Source organism: Cygnus atratus, chromosome Z (genome assembly GCF_013377495.2).
Source record: "Cygnus atratus isolate AKBS03 ecotype Queensland, Australia chromosome Z, CAtr_DNAZoo_HiC_assembly, whole genome shotgun sequence".
Classification (NCBI taxonomy): Eukaryota; Metazoa; Chordata; class Aves; order Anseriformes; family Anatidae; genus Cygnus; species Cygnus atratus.
The window spans coordinates 83,562,865-83,573,527 of NC_066396.1; the positions used below are offsets into that span (position 1 = coordinate 83,562,865).

Sequence of the window (10,663 nt, forward strand, 5' to 3'; positions counted from 1 at the left end):
GTCTTGAACTGAATGTAATGCAGCTGTTGAATAATTCTGAGTTGTATCTACGTGACACAAAAATACTTGTTTCCCTTAGGCTTCAGTCAATGTAATTTTACCTATTTAGTGATCAAATGATCATCAAGATGAGATGGTAAATACCTAATCCAAGCCACACTGAGGTCCATAAAACTATCCGTTATCTGTATTTTAGCAGAGTGCATCTGTATTTTACAGAGTAGTGTAAAATTATAAGGCTAATAAGCTACTAAACTTCTTCAGAAAGAAATGCAAACGAGTCTTTCTGTAATCACACATTCAGATATTCTTTTTTTTAATGATTGCCTTTATTAGGATTTCAGAAAGTTAGCCTTTAAAGTATCTTCATCATTGCTGAATTTTTCTTGTAACTAGCTACTTTTTATGCAATTTTTTTTGCCATGGGTGATTCTTTACTCTTCAATAAAGAAAACCTTCAAGTAACTGTAATTGTAGAAGAGTTGTATTATTTAATACTATAGATTGTTATTCAATGAAGTGTTTTAATGCTTCTGGGCTGAATTCCATTTATTTATTAATAAAGATTAGAAATAATACAGGTAAATTTAAGAGATAATGTCATCAGAACAAGAGGATAATGGACTTTTGCTCTTAAATAATGCTGTAGTAAAGTAGAAATGTCATTTTTCAAATGTCTTATTCATGGGATATTTATCTGTTGATTGACTGTTGTGTTTCCCCCCCCCCCCCCCCCACTGATTTATGTTATGAATGCTGCCATATGGTTTGATAGACAATAGGGAACCAGTGCATCAGTATCTTCCTGTGTATTTATTGAGTACTGACATCCTAATTGGTTTAAGAAATTGACTTCTGTGCACCAGCTTTTAAAGAGGTCCACTCTCTTCTCTTGTGCCAGACAAAATCCCTCACTGAACTACATGAATACTCCCAGGTGTGACAGATCTGTCCTGATGTTCCACTGAGTACCTGACTGACAGCTCTAGAGAGGGCATTGGGGAAAATTCCCCACTCCTTCCAAGACACACAAGTCCACTAAGCAAACCGGCTGGTTGTCTGTGTTCGAGCCTTTTGAGACTTCCTGTGTTTCCACTTTGAAGATGTCCAGGCCAAATCTGGTCTATATAACGTTTCCAGACACCTTTTTCCTCAGAAGAGACAGAAAGATTTTCCAGAAAAGGAATGTAGCCTCCTCCAGTGTCACAGCAATATCAGAGGAGGAGGTCAGAAGCATTGTTTCACCTTTGCTTATCTGTACTGAGCTAGAAAACGTTTGTCCAAAATATTGTATTGGTCCAGAAGGTACTGCCAAAACCAGAATACAGTGTCCTTAAATAAAAAAGTTGGTCTAAAGGGATCTTTTTTTTTGGTAGGTTGGTAGGTTTCTCTAAGAAACAGGCTGTTTCAGAGCCCTTCACAGCAGATGCATTCTTCTAAAATTCCCAGGGCAAAGCAGAGAACTTAAAATTTGCTTAGGTAGGTATTGTTCTACAAATGTATATGGTGACATGGACAGATTGTTCCATTCAGCTTACAGAAATGTGTCAGACTTTACACATACTAAGATATGGAGAAACTGAAGACGTCAAAATTTAATTTCCCTAATATCCAGTGTCTGTGAAAGTGTTTCTGCCAATGAAAACACAGGAGATTCTGCATGAACACCGGGAAACACTTTTTTTACTGGGAGGCTTACCTGAACACTGGTGCAGGCTGCCCAGAGAGGCTGTGAAGTCTCCTCCTTGGCGATATTCAGAAGCCCTCTGGACATAGTCCTGTGCACCCTGCTCTGGGTGGCCCTGCTTAAGCAGGGGTTTGGGCCAGAAGAGCTCCTGAGGTCCCTTCCAACCTCAACCTTTCTGTGGTTTTGTGACACAAATTTTTCCTTTCATACATAATTACCATAGGGGACATGGATATTTCCTCATTTGCATGTTGTAACACACGAAGTAATAGAGTACTATTTTACTCTCTTCACACAATTGGGAGGCTACTCACTTGTTTTCGTTTGTTGGGTCATATCTAGGAAAGGGATCGTGATCGTTGTCATTGAAATCATAACTTGCCTTTGGGTCCTACATTTAAAAGAACAGAAATAATTGGGACAACTAGGAAATGCATTTTTAAATGTGCAACAAAATGGGTTCTAGAGTCGGTATTTATTGATTTGGTGTGCCTCATGTTGACAGCAATCAAGTGCATAGAATTTGACAGGCGTTCACAATTCCATAAATTTTTCAGGGAGCTTTAATAATTCAGCATTAAACCATGGTATACAAACATGCCTGGGAACTAAATCCACTGAGATTAAAAAAAAATAATAATAAATTATCTTTGCTAAGTAACGTTCAACTTCCTGTGACATAGACCAGGTTCCAAATTAGGTCTGAGGCAAATAGTTCAGACTCTGCAATGTAGGAGCTGCCTTATGGAACAGACAATGTGTCTGTATATGAAATTTACAACTGATTAATTTATTCCACAGCAATATAATGCACAAACTTACATAGTTAGTGTAGATGTCAGTGTGATTCCACTCCAAGCCATCATCTAATACTGTGATGACAACACCCTTGCCTGTAATCCCTTTTTGCCATACAGGAATAACATGGAGATCCAGTTTGGGAAGGGATGGAGTTATCCTTGTATCTTGCTGAGGGACAGAAAGGATTACAAATGTGTCAGTATTTCGTATCCATTTATACCACACAGATCCAAAGTCACATTTTAGAAATGCTCTAAATCATCCCAGCCTGAATTAGTATATTTCTCTCAAACTTTGCAAACATATAACAAAAATGAATTTGTTCAAATAGTTGTAGCGCTGAAAGATTTCCCCCATCACTTGATGTTTCCAGAAAACCACCTCTGAATAAGGACCATCTTTGATTTATTAGAGCTAGACAACAGAAATAAATACAAGAGGGGTAGGAACGTACCAATGAACCTTGCAAAGCTGAGTTAATAACCAGACCTACTAATGTCTGTTATTTTCACCTTTTGAGGAGCCAAGACAGTAAGTAGCCCACAGTACAGTACGCTGTGTTTTCTCCAAACTTGTTTTCTCCTTTGACGTTCAACTTAGCCAGAACAGAACAATTAATGGCTAAAACAATTAAGGTAGTTGTTTGGCTAGGAACAACTGTGCTGAATCACAACTTTCTGTTTGCTACCCTCATTACTTTTCCTGTGGTAAATCAACTGGAAGTATGAGTCATTTATAGCCTTCTCTTCCACAGCAAGTTCTTTGAAAAGTAAGTTCTAAGTGGGTCATTTTTCCTCTCTAATATTAAATATGCAGCACATACATCTAATTTAGAATCCTTGCTTACTACCCCATAAAAACAGAGATATAAACCTCAGCATTTTGTGTTTCTCAGTGCATAATTACATTAGTTGATCACAGGTTTTTCACTTATTTGTTTCCAAAAGAATGTCAGACAGCATATGAGGATTAGGTACAGAAGTGTGTTATAGGAATAACATTTATTTCACTTTTTGCTTTCTTTTCTGACTGCTGCAGATCAGGAAGGTTTTGAGGTTTCCAGCTTCGTTTTCTAGAATCCATTACAATTTTTTTTGGTGATTTGTGAAGACACACTGAACAAAAGTTAAAAACCATTGACACTAAATCAGATAATAGGTTATTTGCTACAAGGCAAGGATAACATTTTGGAAGAAACTGTCTAACACACGTATATTCAATTAAAAATATATATAATCAATGTGCATTGGAAACAAGAGTAAGCATCATGTTTTCTGTTTCTCATGTGTGTAAACTGGAGGCAAAAGGAGTGAAAAATCACAGGAAGGTGGAAAGAGGAACAGCGTCTTCTGGAGAACATGGCACTGCTTTTTTCATACACACACACCAAAAAAAAAAAACAAAAACACTTTTTTTCTGAACTGTGTGTTTATGTATTTGTCCAAAGCAGAGACCTTAGATATTTTGTGCTTCCTACTGAAAGCAGGCAAACAAGCATATACACACACAGCTTCAAAGAAATGTTAAATTCTCAAAGATAACTATTTTTATGTTGACAAATAATCTGTAGGAATTTTTGTGGAAATATTTTATCCTATGTGTTTTGCAATTTACTTTTTCTAACTAAAAGGAAAGAGAAGCAAAAGCATTGTACAAACAGCCTACAGTTTGGTCTGCTTTCTCTAAGCTGAACTGAAGAAAAGGAAGTATCTCTAGCCACTAGGATCATGTTTGTACTTGACCATTTTTCTTGTTATACCATTTTTAATCCCACTCGTCTTCTGAGGGAAATCCATGACATCTAGACTGAAGGTAAACCTAGATGCATGGTGGAAATACAGCTGAAACGTAGGTGATGAACTGTATTTCTGTCTTGTCATATTCAGGCGAAAACTAGAGAGGTTAGGAAACTTCTTTTCCTTGAGGTTTTCAACATGTGAGCTGTAAAGAATCTCTTCTACTTGCACCCTAGGCCGAGACGCCAAAGGCGACTGCTGTATGCGTGCATATGCTTTTATGTTCTTCTGGAGTATGCACTCCACAGTACCAATTTTAATGAAGAAACACATGGCCAGCTTCAGACATGTTAAAGGAATTCTTACATGTTGACAGTAAATATTTTAAAGTTATAATACAGGTAGGTATTATCTATTGTACCATGTTCTAATATCACCCCCCAGCTTGAGCAGCAGCCTAGATAAGTTTTTGGAATCTCTGCATGAACTACACATCACAAAAGACATACGGTTGCCTGGAAATATTATGCACAGAGATTTTTATAACCTATGCTAATGAGAGGGACTCTTCATTTTTTCCCTCCAGTGCAATCGCTGTGATACTAGTAGAATAGTACAGCTGATACTACAAGCAAAATTCATCTTCCCTGGTCCCACAATGAGACAAATTCTTACCAGATACCACTGCTGATTCCACATAGGATCATTGAAAAGATTCTCTGCTGAGTCTGTCATGGTGGCACGCTTAGTTCGCTTTTTCTCGTATTGCTGCTCTGCCCATGACACCTAAAATTATTTGTAAAAATGTGATATGTAAGCCAGTATACATTGGGACTCATTAGCCTAGAGGACAAGGGTTTTCCTCACCCAGCTAGACTTTCATGCCTAGGGCTAGACGAACAACATTTGATGCAGAGAGGAGGATTATTTATTCCGTACTACGGTGTACTTTAGGAAAGAGGATTCAGTGAAATCACTATGCCATACAATTAGTTCATGTAAAGTACAAGTTAACAGTGGAAATCCTGTGAATGCCACACAATGCAGACTTCTGTATCAAATGTGTAGTATGGTTAGAAGGTTATTTAAGTAGTGATGTTTACTGAAACAAACAAAACTACACTTTGCTTCTTTTTCATACTTTCATTTTAATGCCTATTGATTTATACTTCGAGTTGCAAGAAAAGAAGAAAGATTATCTCTGGCTTTATCTCTGACTAGCAGTCATAACGATGATGTTACTCATAGCCCAGATGGACCTTCAAGTCTCCTTCCCACCGGTCTTTTGAAGTGTGATCTGTTAGTAAACCAGGAATATTGGACTAAATTCCTCACTGGCATAATTCCACTTGAGGCTACTGAGAGCCAAAATGCTTCAGTGTGTTTTGCTAATGCATCTGTACACTGAAATGCCTGGCATTTGTGCACAAACACAGCATTCCCTAAGTCACAGGGTTATGTTTTAACAATATTTCCCACCCTTGGTCCTTTGAATGCTTTATTAAATCCACTTCAAATCCAATCCTGACTCTGCTGTGTGACACCCATCTGTGCTGTGTGCTCCTTTTGGAAATGGGAAAAAAAATGGTGCTGCAGGCACCTGGGCAGTCACTCTGACACAGACCAAGGTGTTGCTTTTCATCCCAATTTCCAAACAGGCAAAGAAAGCTCAGATTCAGGAGGTTGCCAAGGTCCTGCTTTAAGGACATTCTAAGAATCCATTTAAGAATGCCTGGGATTTAAACCTTTTGCTTTATGCATCTGAACAGACTTTAGTACTTTTCCCTACTGTCGTTTGATGACCTTATGGTCCTTACACATATAACCATATATGAAAAAATCATAAGAGTGAGTTAGAAATTATTATAATAAAGAAATGTACTGATTTGATTAAAATACATCTTTTCTAAGGAGAACAATGAAAATTCACTGCAAGAACATTAACCCTTAAAGATGGAAGCTACAGCAAGCGCATATACTGAAAGCTAATGCAGCTCACTTTGCTTCGTACTTAGTACTGAAACCCCTACAAAGCACGATTAGTCTCAGGAGATGAATATACCCATGAAGTACGAGTGTTTTAAACTGCACTACTGATAGGCAAGGCCATATATACTTCTGCACAGGTTAGAGCAATTACCATGATTCTCTTCCCTGCCCACAGCAAAGCTTGGCCTCTGCATCACCCAATGGTAATTAAGAATTGACAGTTTCCATGCTTGTTGTTTTCTGATGCGGACAACTGCTCTGAGGGAAATGAGCTGAAACTACAAAGCACATATGTCAGACATACAAGCCAAATATTTGTCACTCAGCAGCTGGGTAAGGTTCATGCTATCCATCTACAGCAAAAGCTGAAGGCCCTATGCCAGATCTACAAAGCACTGGAAATGATTTTGATTCAGGTCCCTTGCAAGAAAGTGGACTTGGAAGCTAGTGCAAATACTGGAAGACGTTGGGGAGCCAAATATTTGTGTCCTTTCAAAATATTCACAGGCGTTACGCATTTTACTACAAACACTTGGACAGCCACAGGAAGGAGATAAATATTCAGAGTAGAGCCAAGTTTTGCCCCAACTTTCATGGCTAACATATTGTAAAATTCATCAAGGCAATACACAAACCAAGGCAGGATTCTCTTCTCTTTCCTTTTTTATAAGAATGAATTTAAACCCTTTTAAATAGGCTGTTGCTTAACAGAATTAGCTCTTCGAAGTAGAGGTCCATGCTTAACCACAAAGCATTACATGATTGCCTCGTGTTTATATACTTACCTAATGACATAATTACACCTCGTTCATTCACATAGTTAATTTGCATACTAGAGGGTAAATAAAAGGAAAATTGGAGCAGATTTAGCAAATCACCTGCAGCACTTTGAAGCTGGTTTGGGGGTCTAAGTACATGAGTATGCGGTAATGTTTAGTGGTAATGCATGTAATGCACTGACTTCCACTCTGCTCATGACACAAGAATTTGGTATATTAAACATGGTCGTGTTTTCCCGTGTAACAGACATTTGATGTATTAAGTACAAAAAAGAATCACAGAATATCCCAGGTTGGAAGGGACCCGCAAGGATCAGAGTCCAACTCCTGGGTCTACGCAGGACCACCCAAAAACCAGACCATGTGTCTGAGAGCGTTGTCCAAACTCTTCTTAAACTCCATCAGGCTTGATGCCATGACCACGTCCCTGGGCAGCCTGTCCCAGTGCCCGACCACCTCTGGGTGCAGAACCTTTCCCTAACACCCAGCCTGACCCTCCCCTGTCCCAGCTCCATGCTGTTCCCTCAGGTCCTGTTGCTGTCCCCAGAGAGGGAGGGAGAGAAAAGTGAGGAACTGCAGCCAGATCTCTGTTCCTGAACGCTGTACTATGACAGCATCAGAACGTAGGTATGGACATAAAATATAGCATGGAACCTTTATTTGTGGTGGTTTTTACACTAAAGCTGTGGCTTTGAGCATCCCCAGTTTAGAAAGATTTCACCCAGAAGACTTCAACTGCTAATCTGATGCTTGCAAGGAGACAGACAGGAATGGACAGTTTTGAAACAGAACATGTAAAACAAATACACTGTCTCACCCCCTCCTTTAATTCTTCATAAAATGTTTCCTCCTAACTGACATTTGCATCCAAAAACTTCACTCAGATAACCAATTACTTCTTCTCAAGTGATTCATCCTTACATGACAAAACGCTGGCTTTCACAATGAAGTTACTTGACGTTTTGGACTGCTGCTGCAATAATGCTGATTTGAAATTCAAATGTCATCATTCTGATGTGTGTCAGATGCTGTTTTTAAGAGGGGCTGACAGCATTCTGCTCTGTTCCTTAAATTTGCCGCCCACCACATTTCCTCAGTATGTTTACAAATACGGATCCTTCTCTCCCAAGTAAAGTCAAATAAATGGAGAGTCTGCCTCGCTACAGGATTGTGCATTAGACTGTATAACCCATGGCTCTGAACGGTGCCCATCCCTGATTTCTGGGGGATCCCAGCGTACCAAAAGACTGCAAGTCTAGGTCATGTGATGAATCCCTTAGGCGGGGGTCTTCGCTTGCCATGGAAAAGATAAATCTAGCAAAACCTCAGTCTTTTGTTTTTTTTTGGTAATATTGAATCACTTTAAATGGAACCTAATTTCCATGGCAATCGCATACACATGGCCTGATTAAACTTATTGCATCTATGGATTTTTGCTTTGAATCGAGCTCTGTTGTTCATCATTTATGTTTTCACCAGCAACACATCGACATATGAAATTCCAAACCTCTGCAATGCTGCATATTTTAAATCTTAATTTGGAAAGCACTTGCAAGAAATATGGTAAGAGAGGGTCAGAGTCTGCCTGTTAATGACGGAATAATAAAGTATTATTCAACACAAGTATGGATGGCTGAATACATTAGACTTGCAAAACGAGCAAAGTCTGCCTGTGACCTCGTTAGGAGGCTGGCAATCAATAAGCAGTCAGAATAAACAGAGTGCATAAAAAAAAAATGTAACACTCACCCGCTCATCATCAGAAAGTCTTTTAGTGATATGAATGGCACTTCTTCGAGATCGTCTAGGATGGCTTTTATGTCTGAATAGGTAGTGATTTTTGAGTGATCCAATCTATAAGACAGAGGTGTGCTGTAAGTACGGAGAGGTATCTCCCTACTGCAAACAAATATCAACAGTCACAACCTGATGGAATGTTTTCTGCTTGAAATCAAAGAGCAAGAAACTACGTTTAAATATGTTAATCTGAACTGGAACACTCTTCAAGTAAGAAGTGCTTGTCACAGCCTGCATGCTACTGGAAGGGTTGGGGGGAATCATTTCATTTAACCTCGTTAAATCGCACTCATTACTACGACAGTACTCAGCAAAGTAGCGCTACTCCTGTAGCAGCAACCGGAGCAAACAGAAGTGTCCTGGCAGAGCCACGTCCCGGCCGGAGGTCAGGTTATGCATTTAGCCGCATTCCCCGATTTTGGCCCCTTTGCTGTGCCCGGGGGCTTTGTGCCTCGGGGATCTGACGAGGGGTCGCGGCGCTTGGAGCTGGCACCCCGCGGGCATTTTGGCTGGCAGCGCGCAGGGGCCGGGCCAGCCCCGGTGCCCTTCACTCCGCGGGGACTGCTTGCGGTCGGCACCGGGGAACCGAGGGCTTGGGGAGCCCGGACCGGGGGTCTCGCCCGGAGCCGGCCGTGCGGAGGGCGCGACCGCCACAGGGGTGAGCACGGCGAGGGGCCACGAGTGGGCGAGGAGGGGGCGAGGACGGGGCGAGGAGGGGAGTTGGGGAGGGGGTCGCCGGCGCCACCCCCCCCGCTCGCAGCCGGCCCCGGGATGCCGCGGTGGGAACAGACGCTGCCTGCGGACCCCCGCCCGGCGCCGGGACGGAGCCGCCACCTCTACGCGGTTACTCATCCCTGACAACGCTGACGTCACGGCATCCCAAAAAAAAAAATACAAGCGACGGGGGGTGGGGGCAAGGAGCCCCGCGCCCGGAGCCCCTCGTGCTGGGGTGGGGCGGGGGAGCCGCCCGCAGCCCCGCTCCGTGCGCGGGTCGGGGGTCTTCGGCGGGGCAACTCCCCGAAATGGGGTAAAGGCGGTGTGTGTATGGGGTAAAGGGGTATGGGGGTGTGTACAGGGTAAAAGGGTGCGTGTGTGTGTGTATGGGGTTAAGGGGTGTGTATGGGGTAAAGGGGTGTCTGTACGGGGTAAAGGGTTGCGAGTGTGTGTACGGGGTAAAGGGGTGCGTGTGCATGCAAAGGGATGTGTGCGCATGGGATGCGCGCCCCGCGCCCGCTCCGCCGCCCGTACCTGCCCCACGAGGTCGTAGCCCAGCTCCTCGGCGATGTCCCTGGCGGCGTCGGGGCCCGCCGGGACCTCGGCCGCCCACTCGTTGAGGAATTGCCGCCCGGCGCCGCCGCCGCGGGGCAGGCAGCAGGCGGCCAGCAGCGCCAGGGCCGCGCAGCGCCCGCACCAACGGAGCCCGTCCATGGCCGCAGCGGGCCGGCGTTGCTAGGCGAGCGCCTAGGAGGGGCGGCGGGGCTCGGGTCGGCTCGGATCGGCACGGCTTGGCACGGCTCGGATCGGCACGGCTTGGCACGGCTCGGCTCGGCGCGGCACGGATCGGTGCTGCGCGGCTGCCCGGCTCCGCGCGGCCGCCCAGACCCCTCGGTCTCCGGAATGGAAATGAGCGTTTTGCACGTCAAAACGACGACAGACATCCTGACGTCAAAGTCTACCTGGCCCCCGGGCCGGGAGGGTGCTTCCCCGGGGGGAGGGCGGGGGGCGGGCGGCTCCGTCGGGGCTCCCGCCCCCTCCCGCGGAGGGAGGCGAGGGGCGCGGGGCCGCTGCCGGCGTCGTGCCCGCGCACCGTGCCCGCGGCTCGCCCCCGCGGCTCGCCCCCGGGGTGGTGGGAGCGAAGGTCGCGCCGTCCCCCG

General features: G+C 43.9%; 1 protein-coding gene across 2 annotated transcripts in view; it reads right to left on the reverse strand.

The window, feature by feature from the left end:
• Positions 1-10,414, reverse strand: part of PCSK1 (proprotein convertase subtilisin/kexin type 1) — a 30,185-nt gene extending 19,771 nt beyond the window's left edge. The window contains exons 1-5 of one of the 2 annotated variants that reach the window (XM_035567640.1): positions 10,038-10,414; positions 8,742-8,846; positions 4,900-5,010; positions 2,510-2,656; positions 2,002-2,078 (exon numbers count right to left, since the gene is read on the reverse strand). In XM_035567640.1, coding sequence (XP_035423533.1) covers positions 2,002-2,078; positions 2,510-2,656; positions 4,900-5,010; positions 8,742-8,846; positions 10,038-10,217 — 620 coding nt within the window. In that variant the 5' untranslated portion in view covers positions 10,218-10,414. Of the gene's footprint in view, positions 1-2,001; positions 2,079-2,509; positions 2,657-4,899; positions 5,011-6,364; positions 6,435-8,741; positions 8,847-10,037 lie in introns of those variants that run through there. The other variant, XM_050716238.1, reaches the window with a different exon arrangement.
• Between the last annotated feature and the right edge of the window lie 249 nt (positions 10,415-10,663).